Source organism: Papaver somniferum, chromosome 3 (assembly GCF_003573695.1).
Source record: "Papaver somniferum cultivar HN1 chromosome 3, ASM357369v1, whole genome shotgun sequence".
NCBI lineage: Eukaryota > Viridiplantae > Streptophyta > Magnoliopsida > Ranunculales > Papaveraceae > Papaver > Papaver somniferum.
The window spans coordinates 174,830,865-174,853,580 of NC_039360.1; the positions used below are offsets into that span (position 1 = coordinate 174,830,865).

The window sequence follows — 22,716 nt, forward strand, 5'->3', positions numbered from 1 at the left end:
TATCATTAGTTATCTCAATAATAACGACTTTCAGACTAGTTGGTCAAATTGTTCAGTCCTGGACGATTTCCATGTCATGTTAGACTAGGAATTTTTTATTAAGTTCTACTATTTAAGTAGGGATTTCAATGACTTAACGGATTAACGTACAACTCATAATGTCTCTGGAGAATCGAACGATGATTTCTTCCATTTTCTTTCAAACATTTTGAGGTTTTTATTTTTATCGAATTAATTTTCATAGAAAAAAAATTATTTGTAAAATGTTCAAAAGCTAACGGTAGATGGTCGCAGCTTCAAGTCTCCTTACCGCGCATTATATGTTGGTTGCGGTGTTAATCCGCTCTCCTTGTGGATAGGGTTCGAAGGGTGGGGTCGAATACAATAAAACTTTTATATAAGAATATTGAAAAAAAATCCATATATGCATTAAAAAAATTAGTCCCAGTTTGCGTCTTTGTAAAAATTGACTCTATGTAAAAACAAACACTATATAAAAACAATTTTACTTGGTCACAAGGATATTTTGAAATAGAGATTTGATTGTATGTAAATATATAAGGGGATATGGCTCGATCCACTCAGGGGCGAACTCAGTACCAACTATATGTAAACCATTCCTCCTCCGATTTAATCAGATCTTATTCATACTTGTGTTTGTCTTATTCTGCTAATTCTTCTCTTTTTCTTGTCGGATTTCTCGGTATCGTACTTTTACGGTATGTTCTTGTTACTTTGTATACTCTTATTTTCGATTTGAAACTCATTGTAACCTCGAATTTTCATTAATAAAAAGGTTCATTTTGCGAAATGAAACAGGAGAGGCTGTGCAAGCTAAAGTTGGGTCCATAAGAGCCGTCATTGCAGAAGAAGCAGAGGCTTTGAGTTTGCTGGAAGCAGCTTGTTGGGCTAAGAGTATGGAGGTAAGAAATTTTTGTGTGGAAGGTGATTGTCAAAGGTTAATTCTCTATGCTCAGAACAAGTCCAGCAACATTTTTTTTTCTTTTTTTTGAGGAATTAGGCGATAGTTGCAGAAGCAGTGAGGATTCTTCGGTCGTGCAACAACTTTTTGGGTTTTGTTTTAAAAACATGAGATGCAATGAAGTAGCTGATACTTTGGCAAAAGAGGTGCGTACAAGTGAGATGCATAAGCAAATCTGGTTGCAGATGCCTGATTTCATTTCTAACTTTTTACTTTCGGATTTTTTTTTTTTCAAATTCTGTTATGAACTGTAGTCCAGTAAATGAGGTCAATAGTATGTTGGTAGAAGCTAATATCTCAGTACAATGGGATAAGGATAACCAACATACCAGATGATCCTATATAATTTCTGTGTTCTTTTCAATCTACGTAACTTTCAAAAACAAAAAAAAACATAGAAAAACTGTAAATAGATCTCCATTTTTGGAAAAGAGACTATCATTTTTTTTCCAATTAGGTTTCTTCTCCGAAAATGAAAATAATTTTTTTTTCCTTTTAATATTTCTACTTTCTCGTTAAAAGGAAAATAAAATAGTTGGAAACAATAAAATAATAATTGGAAACAATGTTTTCTTTTGTGATCACCATCTAATGTACCATGAGATCGGGACATCCCAACTTCTACATTAAAAAAGAGAAAAAAATAATAAGGAAGATTTTGATTGGAGATTTCCCATGTAGTTCCAAACAGCCGAGAGATTAATACTGTTGCACGATTTCCTCGTTTGATTGTTCAGTCTTCTATCACTATACTACAGTAATCAATAGTATGTTATGAGTCCCAATCAGTATTTGTGGAGTGAAGATGATGTTGGAATATTGATGTGCGATGTTTTATTAACCCGAATGATCTTCCTGGTTTTATACGAGAAAATTAGCTGGAATAAAACGTGAGAACGAGTATATGGTTGGAAAATAACTAACTCTTCAAACTATATGCCCCATATTTGACGAGCTCGAATTCACCATATGTGGATGACCAATGTGAAAAATGGCTGCAAGAGGGTTATCAAACTTTATACGATTGAAGGGTGGCTTTTGCTTACTACTAGTGAGTTGGTAACCCCTTCTGTAGAATTTTGGTAACCTCTATGGCAGCCTTGAATCCTTGATGTTACCGATGTTCAATCATGTAACTTGACCGGTGATGTGAACTGCAGCCTAGGTTTGAATCAGTAAGTCAAAAACATTTGGGACACATAAGGCATCAAATCAGGTCAATAATGCTAAAAGAATCTCAACAAGTATCATGGTGATCACTAAATCCATAAAAGATTGATTTCAGTTTGACAAATTCGACTCGTTTCTTAAACATTGAGGCGGCATCCAGTTAGAAAAATGGTACACGTTCTTCTCGAATGGTTTGACAGCTGACGCCATCTCAAATCTCAGTAGTGAACAGATTCTAAGGCTCAGTAAGAGTGAAACTCAAAGTAAAACCCTTTTTGATCACCACGAACAAATAGCTAAAAAAGGAGATGAAGCAAACCATTTGACTGATGATTTATTTCGAAAGCAACTATAAGAGGGACATCACATAAGCATCAACAACAGATTAAGACATAAATCGCTTAAAGAAAGACCAACAATTTGTATTACTTGTCATTGATAACCTAAGCACGAGCATTGTAGTAATAATTTAAAAGAAAACCTAAATAAGAAAACATGAAAAGATAGCTATACCCAAGGGATTGATTGATTAATTAAATAGCAGGTGAAGATCTCAACCTAGAAGAAGTTCTGACTTTTTTGGCTGGAGGAGATGGAGTGACCATGGACTTGTTTTTACTGTTCTTCTTACTGGCATCACTGGGAACATCATTTGCTTTGGATTTCGATCTCAATACCCGCTTCTTTGACAAGTCTTGGACCTTTTTACTGGGACTAGCAACAATGGCTGGAGTAGTCTCTTCTTCTACTGCTTCTTTCCCAGGGGAAATTTGACGAGCATTTCGCGTGCGGGAAGATATAGTACGACCTCCTTTAGTAATACTCTGATTCTTCTTAGTATTTGGTGATGATCGATCAGGACTTGGTGATGATTGGATCGGATTTGGTGATGATTCAGATTCGGAAGAAGCAACCCTATCAAAATCATCTACAAGCTTTCTAGCTCTCTTCGGCTTGCTTTCACCTCCAAAAAGACGGCGAGTACTTGATCTGTTGATTTCAGAAACATCAACTGGATCTGATGATTTGTTGACGTGATTCACATCATATTCTTCATCATCATCGAGAAGAAGAGCAAGTCTTCGACGACGCTTTGTTGCAGCAGGAGCAGGTGGTGGTGAAGGGGAAGGGGAAGCAGATGAGGGAGATGATGAGTGATGTAGATCAGAGACGCGAACTGGAGTAGTCTTCTTAGAATCAGAGTTTTCGAGACTTTTCTTAATCGCCAAGAGTTTCTTCTTTTGTTGAGATCTGAGTTTCTTGACATTTCCTTCAATCTTTCCTTGAAGTTTCAGACGATTGAAACTAAGACCACCCATAGACCAGTGTGCTTCATGAGCCCAGGATAATAATGGATCCATTACTCCTAATGGTGGATCTACTCTAGCCTTGGTGTAGATATCTTCTTCTGCTGCTGATCTATTCATCAACATCATTCTTGGTCTTGGTAAGCTGCTTCCATAGAACTTTCCTGGACCTAATGCTACCACCATTTTTTATTTCAGAGAGGAACAAAAAGAAAATTGGGGAAATTTTTAGGGGAAATGAAGATTGGAAGAAATTGATCTTCAATTGACGATCTAAAGCTAAATAAATTAATTGCAGTGAAGAAATCACAGAAAGGTTGTTGTCTCTCTGAATAACGCCGCCCCCTTCTTATATTGAGTTAGGGAATCTTAGATTCAGCGGGAAATATCTTTAGGCGCCAAGATTTTGGCGGTAAAATCAAAAAAGACCGCCAAGATTATGGCGGGAGATGCTCACATGGGCCAGTTGTCTGCCACTTTGTCATGGAACACTTTGCGATTCTTTTACACCCCATTCCGAACACATTGACTATTTAGCTAAACCCCCTCTTGGAGTTGTTCAAACTAAAGAACACCCCCTGATAAGTGAGAAACAAAAATGGTTCGTTAAACTTCTTGTTAGTTCGATGGCAGGTAGTAAATGATGGACTCTAGAGGTCAACGGTGTGTATCCATTCACAAAGGGCACAGAGCCAGTTAGCAACTCTACTGCTATTGGCAATTGAAGATTCTGCAAATTGTTTTTTTTTTTTTTTTTTATTTTTAAGCATTATTGGTGGATGGGGGGGGGGGGGGGGGGGGGGGGTTAAAGGCTCCGATACTGCCCATGAAAATCCAAGTTCGATCAGCCAAATTTTTTATTATACACTCAATAATTCTTAGACTTGATTGCAGCACCTAATTAACCAGGATAACAAATACTATGTTCGACTCCGAACTTGTTCACAAGTTTCGGAGGTGTCGTTTTTTAATATATAACTACAGTTACTACACAAATAACAGACCTCAAATTAAAAGGAGTATTAACATATCTAGTTTTTATTAATGATGCCAGCCTTCGAGGCTGGTCTGGACAATGGATGAAACAGAAGTGTCAGACGGTCCTTCCTATCTAACTTCTTTTTTCTCCTGTTCTTTCAAGTCCCTCTTTTTCAGGCCTTCTTTTGCTTACTTGGAGGAGGTGGGAAAATAGCTCGGAACACCCAGGCGGCTAGAATAGCCCCAACAAAAGGGCAAATCCAGTAAACATAGAACTGCTCCCATGTGTTGTGGTTGTTCCTAATGTATGCCCAGCCAAAGGCCTGCAAAATTGAAGCTGAACGTTAAGCTACTTAAAATGCAACACTACATCATAGATTGGTTAACTCTCATGAAACAAGAACAAACATCATAAATTGTTCGCTTATGTTCTTGGCTTCTTCTCGCACTATCAAATTGCACGATGTAACCTGATCATCCCCAACCTTTGTAATTTAGCATATCAACTATACAGTTTGTTGAATAAACCGCATTTCAACTATGAAATTATGCAGTAATAGGCTTTTTTCTATAAGTTGTACTTGTATCATTTTTTTCTAAAGTAAGTTACTCGTACAAAGGTATATAGAAATGATATGGAGTTAAGGGCAAGCCTAACACTTTTGGGCCGCCAAAGGTACAAAGAGCAAAGCAAGGGTGGAGCAAAATGCATTTATCCAATGACTTTTATGTATAAAACACATAAAGAATGTAGTATGGAATATTAAGAGAAAACAAAGGCATGACGCTAACTGTAAAGCCCAATAATTCTCAAACGTCACACATACGAAAAATACAATTTAGTGATTTACCAAACAAAAATGTGTGGTTATTTAAGAAATGCTAGAAAGATTTTCTATACTTTCTTTTATGTTTAGATTTTATTTGTTAGTCTGTATGACAGCTTGTATAGTGTATAGCTGCAAATATTGTTGGCAAAAAAATAGTGCAAGTGCGAGGCCAATTGTGGCGGACACTCTATGTGCATGAGAAAGCACTTTTAAAATTCATTAAATAAACAGTGGCTTAACATGAGAAATACTACCTCTGTCCCACAAAAAGTGGGTCTTTCACTTTTTTTAATTTTGCTTAATTTTTAGGCAAAAATGAAAACTGAAAGACACACTTTTTATGGGACGGAGGGAGTATTATCGTCAGGATTAATCACCACACACGTGGAAGAATATAAGATTTTGCAATAGTGTAACTGCATTGAAGGACTAGACACTTAGATTTTTCAGAGTCCTAAGAAAAGCTTTGAGAGAAGTATCCAGGCTCAAAAATGATCTGATATTGATATTCCCTGCATTGACACTCCTAACACTTTTGTTGTGTTCAATTCAGCTATTCAATAAACTCTAACTTCGGCATATTTTTTGCAAGTAATGACTGCTAAAATAACCCTAGAAACTCCTTAGCTTCTACTTCAACTATTTCAGAAGAGCGCATATAGCCTGCACTTATGGCTGAGTTGATAGCTAGATTTTCAGCTGTGACATAAAAAGCCTTTCTCTGACTCTAACTAAATATTTTAGTAAAACATTATAGGTTCACTACTGACCCTCCATTAACCTCTCTGAATACAACTTCTAGCTTTACCTGAATTTTAATAAGAGCTCATGCACAATGCTGCTAAAAGAAGTAGTGACACCTTAACCTAAACAGAAAGGCTCTCCAGTCAATCAACTTATGCTCACGAAAATGTCATAGCTAGATTTTCAGCTGTGACATTAAGCCTGTCTCTGACTCTAACTAAATATTTTAGTAAAACACTATAGGTCCACTACTGACCCTCCATTACACCTCCGGGAATAACACTTTCTAGCTTTACCTGAGTTTCAATAAAAGCTCATGCACAATACTGCTAAAAAGAGTAGCGACACCATGCCCTAAACAGAAAGACTCCAGTCAATCAACTTATGCTCACTGTAGTGACTCAAAGCTGATGCTCTTTTTTGCCTTTTCACGTCTTGGGTACAGACATACAGTGAACATATGATGAACAATTAGAATAAGTATACGATGAACAAAGACGAACTAATGAGAAGAAGAGACATAGGAGGAAAGGGAGAAAAATAAAGTGGAAGGAGAACAATGATTAGGGTTCCAAAAAAGAATGCTTGTGGTTTTGCTGCAAGCGAAAATGCGTGGGTGTTGAATAGCTATGAGGACAATACAAAAACATAAGCATTTTTTTTCAGAACCCTAATTGCTATTCTCCTTCCAATTTTTTATTCTCCACGTTCTCCTATCCGTCTTTCTCAGGATTTCTTCTTTGTTCATCATATATTTTGGTCTACTATTCTACTCTTATACAACAAGCAAAAACAACTAGTAGACAGGAAAATGACAACGTGTACAGAAGTAATTGGAAATGATAATCCTCTCTTACCAAAAGAAAAAACAACTCAAAGTATAACAACATAGCTAACATTCCACTAGTAAATATTCCCCCTTACTTTCTTGAACCTTGTACTGTATGATGCTGATTTACACTGTTGAGTGATCTTTCCAATACAAATCCCATAATTTTGGCTTTTCGAAAGTGAAAGCTAAAGACTTGACCAAGGAAAGAATGTACCAAAAAGAGCACAAAATTAAAAGAGAAACCCAAAGGTAACAGATAATCTGGGATAATCACTAGAAATATTTATCTATTAACTATGAAAGCTACGGAACAGGACTTTCTAGTTTGGGAGGTCAGTATGCACCTTGAACTGAAACTAGCCATATGCATCAAGCAATTAGGAAGTCAGATTGAGAGAAAGCTTAAGCATATTGCATTGGAACAGCAAGGTCACAAATAATTAAGAAACCAAGACACGCAGAACAAGATAACACCGCAATGATGAACCGCAAAATAAAGAAGCATTTTGGTTAGGAAACTCACATTGGCAGGATTCATAGATGGACCTGTATAACCAGAGCCCGCGACAACCAGCGCAACAGTAGTCATAGAAAGCATCCATGTCTTAAGAAGGCTGTTGGCAGGTCCTCTTAGAATAATAAACAACACAGCAAAACTGATGATGAAGGTCAATACACCTTCAGCTATAGCTCCAGTGTGCACATCAACTTTCAGTGAAGGTCCTCCAAGCATATGTTTGTATTTTTGAGGAACAACCTCTAGTATGGCCAGTGTACCACCCATAGCTCCTAAAGTCTATCCAACAAATCACATCAAGATTTCACATCAATAAGCAGCAAATCACAAACAAAAGTAGACAGAAAGAAAAAAAATGCATAACTGGGGTAGGTGGGTGGGTGAAGATTAGAGAACCTGAGCAGGAAAACGGAGGGCAAGAGAGAAGAGATTATCAGGACCAAGACCAGCAGCATAAAAGGAAGCACTACCAGTAGGATTAAAACTAGCACCACCCAAGATATCACCGATCCAATTGAAAATGAAAACCAAGACACAAACTAACAGTGTTGTGATGAGAAGTGTTGCGCCGATGTTGTTACCAGAATCAACACCTACATATTTTGAGATGATAGATGTGAATATCCCTAGTGTTGATGCACAGAACACCCATAAGAATGTTATTATTGCATCCCCAATTGCAGCTTTTATCATACCCATTTTTTCTCTCCTGATATTCTCTTTTCGACCTCTCTTTCTCCCTTCCTCTCTGAAATTGAATTTGATTTTGTTTTGGGTGTTCCTGCGTGGTTCTACTTCTACTAGTGACCTAACTAACTGATAATCTTAATCTAAACTAATTAGACAAGATTTGTTTGATTATTGGTTTTTTTGGATTATCTTATTGGTTATTTTCCACTTTTCTCTCGCCATCGTCAGTACATCATCCCATTCCTTCTGTTTTTCTCGTTTTCTATTTATTGGGCTTTGTTTCCCGAATGACCTAATCTTTAAGCAGCCCACGCTGTTTGACTCAACTACTTCACTAGTTAATGAGAGTTAATTAGGCAAAAGAAAGAAACACTAAACACTCTTTTTTACTTCGAGTTTTTAGGGGCCACCCGAAAGGATTCAGGGGCCATCAATTTATACCCAGCCAAAGACTCTAGTTAAGGGGTACCCTATATGATATTTAAGTTACATAAATGTCCTTCTGGTAAAACTGTATAAAAACCAAATCAAAAAAAATTCTACTCATTTCAACTCTTCTTCTTCCAGTTTCATATTATCTTCCGATTGTGGAAGAAAAATAAACTTTCCCTCGTTCTTGTGTTCAACCGAAACATCGTGGAGAATCGTAAAATCAAAACATCGTTGATTCGTTTATAAAACAATGAATAAGGGAGATGAAACCCACAGACCTAGAACCAAAAACGTTGCTCGGGGTATCGATCCAAAGATTGGGATTTTAGCAAGAAATAAAGAAATTCTTGCTGCAAATGAAGAAGAACGCGAAGAACGCGAAGAAGAAGTACCCGTCAATGTACTCGGTGGTGGCGATTCCGATAGTCAAACACTTCGTCAACTTCAAATGGCCCCAATTAGGTAAGAATCTATCATTTTTGGGGTTTATTTCGCTTTAATTCGATGAATCGAGAAAAAAATTTTCTAGGGTTTTCGGTTATTTATCCAGATTCAGGCGATATCCATGCTTATTTACTTCTGAATGTAGTCGTGTTCTTCATTTCTCAAGAACATCGACAGTATTCGGGAGAAATATTTGATGGTTATCGGCCGAATATTGTTGGACATATCTTCTTGGATACAAACTGGTAATTATCGGTAGTTTAATGAATTTTTTGGCTCCCGAATATATTTAAGTAGACACACAGTATTCGGAAGTACACTCACTACCGAATATATATATATATATGAAAAAATCTCAAAATTTCTGATATAGGAAAAATCCTATTTTGGGGCCAGTATTTATTCGGAAGACAATATAATGTTTTATACCTCCGATTGCGTAGGATAAAATTTTAGAGTTTCTGAACTCCAGTTGATGAATATTCGGTTGTAAACATGTTTAGTTATATTCCGATTGTTTTTCATTCGGGAAAAATATGTGTCTTCTTACTTCCGAATATGTTTATTCGGGTTATAGTTTTGTACTTTTTCTTCCGATTGTGTAGAATGAAAATTTTAGAGCTTCTGAACTCCAATTGATGCATATTCGGTTGTAAATATGTTTAGTTATCTTTCGATTCTTTTGTATTCGGGAACAGTATGTTTCTTTTTACGTCTGAATGTGTACATTCGGGTTATATTTCCATACTTTGTCTTCCGATTGTATAGTTTGTAAATATTGTTCCTTTCTTTGTTGTTTAGACAAAGTCGAGAAAAGAGGAAGAAAGTGACAGCTAGTGCTAGGAGGGAAAGGAGTGCCAAAGATAATTCAAGTGCTCAACAAAGCTTACAAGAACAAAGCAGTCAACAAGGAGTGCAACCAAGTGCTGAACAAAGTGTAGAACAACAAGGCAGTGAACAAGGGGTGCAACCAAGTGTTGAACAAGCCGCTCAACAAAGTGCAGAACCAACATCTCCACAAGTTACACCCCACCATGAAATTGAACCAATTGATCCAGTGCCAAGAGTAGAAGAAGAAGAAGGACAACCAAGTGGTACCCAAAAAGCCAAAAAAGGAAAAGATGGTGTAAAGAAGGATATTGCTAAGAAAGCATCACATCTTGTCCCTCAACACTTGAAGAAGAAGGGTATTCCAGCAGGCACAATCCTTGGGCTACCGGCGGATGGAGGAAAATTGCTATTTGGATACAAAGACTCATGGGCCAGAGAAATATACGAAACCGAGGTAATAAAATTACTATTTTTTATTAATGTATTGTCTATGTGTTATATCGTAATATTTGTATTAAGGATTTTTTATGTACTTTAATAGGATCATCAAGATGCGGTCCGTACTCAAACCTACCGCCGCACCAATAAAAATGCTTGCATGGCCTTTATCCGGTGAATGTGAAAAGTTCAAGTCAATTGTTGCCAACTCGGGCTTATCTAATGCCGCCGAGAATTCATTGTTGGAACATGATCGTGTGGCCATATCGGCGTTCGTGGAGAGAATGTATCCTGAGACCGATACTTTCCATATGCCGTTTGGGGAGATGACGATTACTCTGGATGATGTTGTGCAGATTCTTAACCTTCCCGACCAAGGCACAGCTGTGAAGTTTAACTACACAAAGCAGTTAAGTTGGGAACAACTTTATGCTCTAACTAAAAAGTGCTTAGGTTGGGATGAAGAGACAACAACAACAGAATTTAGGAGGCATGCAAGTTACAGAACAAGACAGATCAACATTACAACTTTGATGAATATGTTCTGAGGCACCTTGGAGAAGGAAAAGAATGGAATGTTAACTGATGAGCAAGTGAACCACGCTGCCACCGCATATCTCCTTTGTGTATTGGGATGTGTCGTATTCCCCAATACTTCTGGCAACCGGGTCGACGCCAACCTTATAACTTTTGGATCCTCTCCATGAAGTCGGTGACTATTCTTGGGGCACGACATGCCTAGCATTCTTGATGGAAGAGTTGAGAAAGGCTTCGAGGCTAGGAACCTGCCAAGTTGCCGGGAACGTGGCTCTATTGCAGGTTTTTTCTTTAACTCTATAACTCACTCTATAGTTATTCGGTAGACAATACATATGATGCATATTCATAACTCCAAATGACGCATATTCGGTAGGAAATGATCCATCTATTTTTCCGAATGTTGGTTATTCGGTGGCTAGGTACTTATTTTGTTTTCCGATTATATATAATCGGAAATATTCTTTTGATATTAGAACCGAATATACAGGCCAGAAAAACTATAGGTTACTGAACTCCAAATGACGCATGTTCGGTAGGAAATGATCCATCTCTTTTTCCGAATGTTGGTTATTCGGTGGCTAGGTACTTAGTTTTATTTCCGATTATATATAATCGGAAATATTCTTTTGATATTACTACCGAATATACAGGCCAGAAAAACTATAGGTTACTGAACTCCAAATGACGCATATTCGTTAGGAAATGATCCATATCTATTTCCGAATGTTTGATATTCGGTGGATAGGTACTCAGTTTTATTTCCGATTATGTATAATCGGAAATAATGTTTGGAAATTACTACCGAATATACAGAATCTATTTACTAAAACTTGGTTTCTTATGTATATAGGCATGGATCTATGACCACTTCCCTATCCTGAAGTTGGCCAGAGAGAACCCGGGGTGGTGCAAAGGTACTCCTAGAGGAACAAAGTATATATTTGAAGACAACCGTTCTAGGACAAAAGAGCAGCAGTTGATTCGCATGAGGGAGATTTTGGACCAATTGAAGGCCTCAAACGTATGCTTTGATCCATACAAGGAAGATCGAGCCAGTGGGCATATAAATGTTCGGTCGTACTTGTCCCTTTATTTTGGACCATTGTGGCACCCCGCAGGATATGTGATGTATAACCCCTCTAAGGTGATGCGACAACACGGGTATATACAACATCAACCTGTGGAGAAAATGGGGGATTACTACAAATTGGAGTTGGAGTTGTGCTCTTCTAGTGGTGATAATCTCACGATTGTTCACACAGGCCCACCTACTGTTCTTGATAACTGGGATAAGAGGAATGACTTCATCATCGACACTGGTAGACGAACCACCCGAGGTGATGAAAATTCTCCAAATTTCAAGTTCAAAATTTGAAAAGTATCAGTTTTTCCCAAATTCTGATTTTTGGGCTATCGTACATTCGGGACTTTACAAAAAAAAATTATCCTCCGAATATTACAAGTTCAAAACAAACCATACCATTGCTCTAGGTGGTTCCAAGGGCCAATATAGAAGGTTAGACAACCCATATTCGGAAGTTTGGGTAACTAAGTTAACTGCCGATTATTTCAAGTTCAAAATTTGAAAAGTATCAGTTTTTCCCAAATTCTGATTTTTGGGCCATCGTACATTCGGGACTTTACAAAAAAAAATTATCCTCCGAATGTCTTGTTCGGAGGGAATACGTGTATCGTTAGCAACCGATTACGGTGCATCATTGATACGAAACCTCAACGGCCATATTTTCAGAAACCTCAACGGCCATATTTTCAAAAATTAGAGTCGTTGGAACTCTAATCTATATAAGGAGGGTAATCCCTCTCAGTTATTATTGAGTAAAAAATCAGAATGAAAAACCTTTTCAATGGCAAGTCCATCATCAATCGACAACATTCTTCGAAGATGCAAGCGAACAGCTACATCAATTGCAGCAATGGAAGAAGAAATATAAAAAAGGAACAAACAACCCAAAAAAATTAAACCATCGTTAGTGGCAACGAAGGAGGAGGAAGAGGAAATCAAGGCTAAGAAGCGAGGTGAAGAACAATTCCATCATAGAGAAAGATTAAAACAAGTTGAGGAAGAGACCGAATGGATAAAAAATTATTACATTGTGAAAGATCTACCCAAAGAACAGCAGGACGATCGTATATTTTGGATTAACGTTTCATTGGGTCCTTTTGTTAGTAAGTACAAGAAGCCACGCCACAATTATGAACCATCTCATGTTTCTTCAAGGGTGCACCATATTATAAAATTGTGCACCGAGCACAACCGTATTCTTGCTAGGCACAGAAACGACAGGTTTGCGGCACAAGATGCTTATTCCAAGTGGAGAGGAAAGTCGTTTCTACATTTCGAAGCCGCGTTGATTGTTGCATCTCGGACTGGGAAAAAAGAATAACATGTGATGTTTGAGTGCTGTAAATTCAAATTTTTAATATTAATCGGCGGTTTGATAAAATATGGAATTCCCGAATATGATTAATTGGATTAAAGTGTTATAATACTGTTGTTCCGATTACATAGTTTCAAAAAAAATTATAGTCGTGCCTCGAAATACCCACCAAATCGGTAGATAGATATTTAAGAGTTATACCGATTATAATATTCATAACCAAAACGTGTATCATTACCAACCGATTATAATATTCGGAATCAAAACGTGTATCAAAGAGCCCGATTCCTACATTCGGAATCAAAACGTGTATCATTACCAACCGATTATAATATTGCGACCGATTAAATCATATACCTTCACAAAAAAAATTCCAAAAAACTTGTACAAATTACATGTTCGAAAAAAAAAACGATCAAACATCGTCATCATCCGAGGGGATCAGTTCGAGTAACTCAGCGGTAATTGTTGTCCATAACGCGATCCCAATCAACCATGTTGGAGTCATATTGTTTCACCCAATCCTTGCAATGGTTCATCGGGAAGTAATCGTGCCACTTACTCAACGGAGGTAACGGACAATCTTTCTTTACTCTTAAACCGATAAAATGCATTTCATTCACAAATGCCATTACGATTCTTCTATCTTTAACCGACTCGTCGCAAGCCGTTCTTGTGGGTGCAAACGTCATGCTAAGTCCATACATAGGAGGAACAAAGAAATGTACCACGCAATTCAAAACGTCCGCTAGGAGATATCCAAATTTAGGAATTGTCATCCAATACTTGGATCCGATTGTCTTCAATCCCTTTCGGCACTTCACACGCGCAACTAAGTCTTTGAACTCTTGTTTTTTTTCGTATCTATCTCCTCGCCTCATCATCTCCATATAAAAACCCTTGTCCTTCACTACTTGTACCGCCATCTTATTTCTTAAATATTGGCATTGGGTGACATCTTCGATATCCGCCTCTCTAAAGTAACCCATTGATGTATTTTCAAATGATGTTTGTAGTTGTAGTGGTAAACAGGTTCTTTTCAGACTTGTGAAGGTAACAAAATTTCTAGATTTAAATAAAATTTAGGAAAAATAGCAAACTGAAGTAAAATTTTATGGAGAAATAGGGGTTAAGATTCCACCAATCAACAATACTTATGTGATCTAATATTTTTTTACTATGCAATTTAAATAATTGGGTTGATTCTAAATATTGCCAAGAGCAGATTTTCCAAAATATCAAATGTTAATCACAAGTATAATGCATCAAAAGTCTAAAAATAAGCATGCATTATCAAGGGAAAGCACAGTTGATTAATAAAAACCTGTTAAATCATTTTTATCAATGCAATTAATCATATAAAAATATTGCATAAACTAATAAAATAGAGATTACCACATAATTATTGTGAGAATGGCTTCCTCTGTCACCCCTGGGATTGGGTTTAGATCCTCATCTCAAAAACACACTCACAAGATGTATTCATGGCTAAATAAGTGTTTTTATTGATGAAAATAATTGATAATTGAAGTTTGTAACGCTGTTATACTGTTGCAACGTCACTGTTACAAAGGGTAGTGCTGAAAATAATCGATACAACACAAGTGTTGTATAACAACGACACAGAGAGTTCGCTGTTTGCACTGTTGAAGAACCACACTTCGGTACTGCTGTAATGAAGAACACGGGATACTGCTGTTTAAGACTGTTAAAGAACGACTGACTCTGAGAGTATGTTCTTCGTGTTCTTGAAGGTCTTCAATGGCTGGCAGCAGCAGCAACAAAATCTCTCTGTAACTCGATTCTCTCGTCTCTCCTGACCTCTAAACTCTCTCCAAAACTTTTCTAAAACTTTCCAACCCTTCTATGACTTGAACCAACTCTTATATAGTCTTTTAATCCCCAAAAATCTCTACTGAATCCGACTTTTTCTTTTCTTTTTCTTCTCTGCGCTGTTGAGAGAATATCTCTCTCTGATCTCCCTGTACGCGTTTATGAGCTATTCTATTGCCCCAAAACTCTCCCAAGACTTGAACAGGACCAAGTAGAGTTTTCTTTAGCGTAAAACTCTCCCAGAATCTCCTCAAAAAAATCTTTGAAACGTAAACAGAACCATACGTGTCCTATTTGGACTCTGATTTCTTCTCCCGGCTATTCCAGCCCAATGTGATCGATCAAAACACATGTACCAGCTCTGTTTAGTCCATTCACATCCAGCCCAACTGATTTTGGGGGTTGAATCTCTTTAGAAACCGTCCATTAATCGAATCCAACTCTGCCAGTAAACATGCATGAAGTTTCCCGCCAAAACATTAATTTGAAAACGTGAAGAAATGTGATCTCCCCCTATCCAGTTCTGGTGTCCCTTTAGCAGCTGCCTGGAAATGGGTCACCCCTTAGTAATTAGGTTACCCCTTATCCAAAATAAAGGGTCCGTATATCAAGTGTCCTCTGGGGCATTTTCCGCACTTTTTTCGGGGTTCCTCCGGGGTATTTCTGGGATACTTCCGGTACACTTCTGAGGCGCTTCCGGTACGTTATCAACGGAGGTCCAAATGCCACATTTTTAGCCAAATTCGCCGCAAGAGATTATTTTCCAAAAACACCTACAAATACATAAAATAACCAAATAAGTACAATATCGAGTACTAACAATATATACAAATGAGCTATATTATACACATAAATGCGTCTATCACCCATTTGTTCCGTAGCAACGTGAAACCCACAATTTCCATCCCCATCAACCTCGTCAGTCGACAAAACAAAAGGAATGATAAGTGGAGGGAGTTGTTACAAATACTCTTTGTATATTGTATATGTGGATCGATTTGGTCTTCCATTAAGATCTCTATGGAAACGAAGAGTACCTTTGTCCTCTTTTATAGTAAGAATTTCCATTGGTTGGGTTCGTTGCGAGGCGTTCATTTGCTCAACAACTTCTTCGACAACATTGGGTTGACTTACTTGAGAAGGCTCTGCAGAGATCTTTGGCTTTACTTGTCGGGTGGTTGGTCCACTTTGATCATTTCTTGGACGACCTCTTTTCTTAGGTTCCGGCTCATCTTCAAATTCCGCTTCCGAACGCTCGTGCCTAGACAATATTATTTTATTAGACAAATACTCCTTCAACTCTTTTCTTTGGATGGTCCTCGACACTTCGGTGTTCGGCCTACCGGTGTTCTTTTGCTTAATAGGTTCATCAACCTCCCTTAAACAAGGGTGAAGGGCTTCCTACAAATTATGCATCAATATTTGCTTTTTGGTGCCGTTTGATGTAGCGTAACGCTCGGCTATTCGTGCACACAATTCCGACTCAAAGAAAGACGGACCATCAACTACCGGGGTGTTCGGAGTGAAATTTAATTGCTTCCAAAATGGATGAATATCATTGATGTCAATCACTTCAACATACCTACCCAACTTATGACGACACGGGAGTCCAATACCTATCATATCCTTGCAAACACAAACCGTATTATCGTCATCATAAGTTTTATATAACTTCAATTGTTTCATCATGCGATTTATTGCGCATCTTGAAACTTTATGAACAACTCCCCTTAGAAGCAATTTTTCCTTAGTATGTTCCATCGGGAATTGGTGTACACTAAATTGCATACATTTCCTAATCTTTACGAGATCACGATTGGTGAATTCATGGATTGCTTCTTGGATCGACACAACTCCATTTTGACTACCAATTAGTATTTTCTTTAGTCGACCATGAGACCCCTCCGCAATGCTTGTCGCCTCGTTCTTGAAGTTACGATATTCATATGTCCATGCAAACACAAACCTCTCCTTAATCGTTAACCATTGTTTTTTACAATACTCAACCGGTTTTGGGTAGTCCGTGCCGTATTCATCCTCAAATTTCTTCAAGTTACATTCGTAAATTTCCTCGGTCATCGACCAAACGATTTTGTCCCATGCTTTCATGAAATTTTCCAAATAATTTCATTCTCCTTCCACTTTTCTTCAAATAACCTATCCTCTTCCTTACGTTCTTCCACGATTAATTTACTAATGCGCTCATCCTCTTCCTTTGACCTCTTGGTACCCTTCCTTGGTCTTTTAGCTTGGAAATGATGATGGCAATTGGTTTTGAGATTGCATTGAATGTGCCACGTACATTGAAAGTTTTGGGCTTCCGGAAACACTACCGCTATTTCATGCATTAAGGCTTGATCGTTGTCCGTTACAATAACCCTTGGAAAATTATCACCGTTATAAATGGACCTCAACGTCTCCAACATCCAAATGAAACTCACATTGTTCTCATGATACATTAAACCCCATGCAATCGTAAACGTTTTTGTCCGAAGTATGGCAAGCAATGTTCAACAACGGCATGTTATACTTGTTTGTCTTATAAGTAGCATCTATCAACAAAAATTGATGAAAGCATTGAGCCAATTGGATCATTTCGGGATGTGCCAAGAAAATACGAACCACTATACCATCCTTTTCTTCCCTTCTCAAGGTGTAGCCGTGTAACTCCGCTAACCACTCCGATTGTTGCATGACCGTTCTACCATCCCATTCAGTCCTTTTGATCGTATCTAGGGCCGACTTAATTTTTATACAAATAAGACAAGTTTTCGGGGTCGTCCGCCTTTATTTTACTTAAGATCGCACTCGCTTTTTGGATCCGCATAGACCTCACCGTTTGCATTTGATGTGGTTTTAACTTGGAAACCATTACATGTACAATTAAATCCAACGGATCATCATGGTTGTGACAACCGTTATCAACTTTATACATTTTATACTCTTTACCTTTAATACCATCGGGCTTATAGAAGACAATCTTAAATGGGCATCCTATCTTCTTGGTATTGCTTCGGTATTTCCTATTCGTCTTCCGTACGTACTTACTATTCTTTCCCTCGTGACTCTTTTGCGTCCCACCTCACTCACAAATCATTTCAAATCGAGTGTCACTAACATGATTATTTTGAACTACCACGCACATGTTATCTTTTGCCTTGTTCATAATCCATTCCTTTGCCTCCTTCTTACTTCCAAATGTCTAAACGTGCATAAAACAAAACAAATCTAATAAGCATAACCATTTAACATATAAATTTTGAAAAAGAAAAGAAAAGTAGTAATGAGTATACCAAATCGTTTGCATAGTATAGGGAAGTGTCGGGCCTCAAATAGAAATCATCAACAAACTCTTCAACGACCTGCATATGAAAACAACAAATTATTATACAATAATCGGAGGTTATTAAATAAGTCAAACTGCAGAATATACTATATTCGGAATCCTATCGGTTACCGAAAACACCCGATTTATGCAAATGAATGTACACAGTTTACTGAGTGCAAAAAATGATATAATCGGAATCTAAAATCTATAGTAAAACAGCCGAATATAAATAACCGAGAGATAACTTTAATCGATAAACATCCGATTTTCAAGTTTTCGGAAATTTTATTTTGAGGCCACTGTTATATTCGGTAGTCAAATAATGTTAAACTAATACCGATTGTAAAGGATAAGAATACTGAGTTTTGAAATTTTTTGAGGAATTCGTTTTTGGGGCCATTCTGGGGTAAATAACTCTACATAACTACCGAATGTAGATTTTTTTGGAAAACCAGTTTGGGGTTTTTTCTCATATTCGGAAGTAAACTACTATCTTGGAACTACCGAATATACATATTTGGTACTCAGTGTGTTATATTCGTAAGTTTATTCGAGAAATTATCTACCGAATCTGGGTAGTTCATGGCATTCAATGCATGCAATGATCGATTTTTCTTGTTTACAAAAGCACACAAACACATGCAAATCGAGTATTTGAGTTTCTTAACACAATACCTGTGTTTTACATGCATCGTTAGCTTCAATATCAGGCGATTCTCCATTTTCTTCCATGAAAGGGTCGTCTAGGTTTTCCTCTCCACAAAAGTTTGGATCATTCAACATATACCCCAAATCGTCTTCGCCATGATTCTCACATTCTTCTTCATATCCATCCTTTTTTGTAGTGATAAAATGGGTTTTCCCTTTTTTCCTTCATCTTCTTCTCTATAACTCTAACAACTCAAAAATGAAAAAGAAATGGAAAAAATGAAACAGAAATCATTCTAATACTGCGCCGACTACAATCGGAAGTCTGGGTAAATTTTTGTCTTCCGATTGTAATCGGAGGATAAAAATGTTATCATATTCTCCGAATATATAAGGGTAATTTTGCCATTACGAATTACGCGAGATAAGGGCTGGCTACATTTTCCCTTTGGGTGACCTTTTTTGTTTTATTGTTGGCCCCTAAATCCTTTTGAGTGGCCCCTAAAAACGCAAGGCTATTTTACAGGTCGTTGAGGAGTAGGTTGGTGTCTGGTTGTTTTTCAAATTCTTGAAAATTCTTGAAAAGTAAGAAGTTTGGGCTGCTCTCAAAGTCAAAGACAATGCAATATGATGGTGATGATACAACTTAACTCATTAGGAATTTTTGTTACCGGAAAATTGCCTCAAGGTATTTATAAGACCTTTATCAATTTAATTCCTCGAACGAATTCGTTAGGAATTTTTGTTACCGGATAATTGTCTCAAAACATCGATAAGACCTTTATCAACTTAATTCCTATTCCTAGGGTAGTACAGTTTGTTTCCTAGATGAATTCAGACTAATAACCATAAGCGTATTTGTTTCCCTAGATGAATTCAGACTAATAACCATAAGCGTATTTGTTTTCCTAAATGAATTCAGACCAATAAGCTTAAGCAATGCTCTGCCAAGATAATATCTAAATTTTTGCTTGGTAACAGCCTTTAGTAATTCGTGAAATTCAGTCCAGCTAAAATCTCAATCCTGATACGCACATTATATGGAGTCCCCAGATTATTCACAAATTATTCGGATTCACGATCTTTATATGGACTCCATGGATTATCATAATCTTTATATGGAGTCTCGGATTATTCACGATCGGAACAGTTGTTTAATTCGGCTCACTTCTTTTTTAGGTCCACTAGCATACTCGGCCTAGTAAGGCCATTATTTTTTCCGTTAAGAGAATGTAAAAATTGCGTATAGGGACATTCGAACCCATGACATCTTACATTTTTAGAAGAGCACCATGTTAGAGAGTTGCTTGGTTGAACCCGCAAGCATTTAGTATATCAAGATTGGTTGTCATATTTTAGCATCAAAACTCAAAGTCGCTTGATTAAATTATTAGAGTCAACTTCGTTAGGTTAGACTAGGAAATTTAGAAATGTTGAAACATGCAAGTATAACTCTAAAGACCTGAAGCTTCTGAAGACGTATCGACATCAATGAAGACATTATTCTTCTACTTGAGGTCAGTAATACAAGTCTTGACTTGTTTTCATTTTTACATACGTTACGTTCAAGTCATTTGGATTGAAAACAAAACATGCGAAGTTATATACTTGATAATCTAGTATTAGAAACTTGATCATCTTATTATGATCAAAGTGTCAAGGAATAATATACAAGTTGTTTTACAATTTTGGTATATTGAATTACGAAATATAAAGCTTATCTTTTGAACTTCAATGGATATGTAGTATGGTTCCTATTGGGGGTATATAGTAGAACCGATCCGTATGGTTTGGGGATCTCTAGAAGGACCGATCCCTATTGGGGATCTCTAGCAGAACCGATCCTCATGGCAAAACCTATTTCCAAACTCCCATAAACTTTAGGGTTTGTGTAGTTTTGAAAGTTTGATTAGCAAAATAGGAAAGTTCAAGATGTCGACATTGTGAGTAATTTGAACATGTGTATATATCTTAACTTTTATTGTTAAACATATTCCTTGATACTCCTTGGTGAGATCCCAAACCGAAATGTTTGAGAATCTTCTTTAATATTTTCGAATGTATATGTTTTATTTTTCTAGCAAGTAAAACATGCATGTGGAAGATATATTAGTTAAGTATCTTGTATATTAGCTAATATTGATTTATAAACCAAGAGATATTTTGGTATGACAGTTGGATATTGGTTGGAATTAGCCAAAACCGAAAATAAGTGTTTATTGCATATCTTGGGAATATTTTCGGTTATGGAAATTCCTTGGTATCCAAACTACCTTGGTATATAAATTGTGAAGTTTGTTCTTTTGACAAACTTCTCATGAGGCATGCACTTCATATTGTAGTCACTGCTGTAGCCGACTAATAGTATTACTAGTAATGCTATCTTGGAGAGGAAAGTAACCTAATTATGTAAAATCTCTTACATCCTCTAGTTTAAAGACTTATGTCGATCAAGAAGCGTCTAAATAGTACTGTTGGTGGGGAAATAAAATTTGCGTTGTTATTTTAGTTTTCGATTATTGATTTGATTGACTAAAGGTTATTAAACCTTGATTGCACCTAGTTTAATTATTCTTGAGAGTCTTTTCTTCTGACATAAGGTTACTCAAACTAGATCAAGTGACTAACGATTGTTTAGATCTATTTTTAGATCAGATGTTGAGTCGTGATCATTCATTATTAACAGATTCCATTTTATGTGTGGTCGATCAAATTGGGATCAAGTTTGGTTGTGCAGGTACAAAAGAAGAAGACATTGAAGATTTGAAGACAAAAAAATTTATGATTGGTTTCAGATCTTTGTGATTCAAAATTCGTGCACAAACTTGATTGGATGGGATCCAACTAGGTCTTGTTTGTCATTGATAGACAATTGCTTGAATAGTCGTAATAGATCGACAAACTATCATTTAGTGGTATTTCTTCAGTATCCGAATCTGATAGTTTATATACCAAGATCTGGTTATCTCGATACTCTAAATCTTGGTAGATTTTACCCAACAAAAAAGTTTATTAAATTATACATAAGAGTCTTTGTTGAACTCAACAGATAATCTATGATTTTCTTTTTGAGATTGGAAGAGTGGTTACCGAATAGATTAGTCATTTATTGTTTCGGAAGAAAATCCAAGGGAGTTGAGTGCTTGAAGTCTTCACAACGGCTGAAGCAACTTAAGATATTGGACTTTATCTTAGGATTCGGGTGCGTTGGGCAGATTGGTTGTAGGCGCATGAATATTAAGGAAACTAGGTATCTATGGGTAGTGTATTTGGTCTCAACTATACGAAGTTGGTAGTATTCTTTGTATAGCGGCTTAATTATGAGAATACTCAAAACTGGACTAGGTCTCGGGATTTTTCTGCATTTGCGGTTTCCTCATTAAAAAAATCTTGTTGTGTCTTTACTTGTACTTTCTGCATTTGTAATTATCGTTTTAGTTATAATGATAAGTAAATACATTGTACGTTAATCAAAATACTTGGGTTGATCCCTATAGTTTAAGGTTCGGTTTTGGACTTATACTATATACCAAGTGTATACCTTGTTAGCGCCATCTTCTTGACAATCTCTGTCTATATTAGATAACACAAGGAATTGGACTTATAAGTTAATATCAAAAAGATTTTGGTGTACTTGGTACCCTCGTCATTTCACACCAATCCACTGATCATTTGTTAATGGCTTTGATGTATTATGTTATATATATAATTTAAACGTAAATCATAATACCCATTTTATTCATTTAGTTAAAATATTATTTATTGTTATGTAA

At 36.8% G+C, this 22,716-nt stretch overlaps 2 protein-coding genes across 2 annotated transcripts; both read right to left on the reverse strand.

Annotated features, from left to right (window-relative positions):
- Positions 1-2,461: 2,461 nt before the first annotated feature.
- LOC113358081 (probable serine/threonine-protein kinase samkC) lies at positions 2,462-3,766 on the reverse strand. The gene has a single exon (XM_026601591.1). The coding sequence runs from the start codon at positions 3,643-3,645 to the stop codon at positions 2,686-2,688; it is 960 nt and encodes a 319-aa protein (XP_026457376.1). The 5' UTR covers positions 3,646-3,766; the 3' UTR covers positions 2,462-2,685.
- Positions 3,767-4,282: 516 nt separating this feature from the next.
- LOC113358082 (aquaporin SIP1-1-like) lies at positions 4,283-8,284 on the reverse strand. The gene is made up of 3 exons (XM_026601592.1): positions 7,757-8,284; positions 7,367-7,639; positions 4,283-4,760 (listed from the first exon to the last, which is right to left on the reverse strand). The coding sequence occupies exons 1-3, from the start codon at positions 8,057-8,059 to the stop codon at positions 4,611-4,613; spliced, it is 726 nt and encodes a 241-aa protein (XP_026457377.1). The 5' UTR covers positions 8,060-8,284; the 3' UTR covers positions 4,283-4,610.
- Between the last annotated feature and the right edge of the window lie 14,432 nt (positions 8,285-22,716).

What these genes read in the sequence shown, in the direction of transcription:
- LOC113358081 (XM_026601591.1), bottom strand. Translation starts at nt 3,645, where the DNA reads ATGGTGGTAGCATTAGGTCCAGGAAAGTTCTATGGAAGCAGCTTACCA.
- LOC113358082 (XM_026601592.1), bottom strand. Translation starts at nt 8,059, where the DNA reads ATGGGTATGATAAAAGCTGCAATTGGGGATGCAATAATAACATTCTTA. An exon ending in CCCTCCGTTTTCCTGCTCAG is followed by an intron (nt 7,640 to 7,756) that starts GTTCTCTAATCT and finishes TTTGTTGGATAG; the next exon opens with ACTTTAGGAGCTATGGGTGG. An exon ending in CATCTATGAATCCTGCCAAT is followed by an intron (nt 4,761 to 7,366) that starts GTGAGTTTCCTA and finishes TCAATTTTGCAG; the next exon opens with GCCTTTGGCTGGGCATACAT.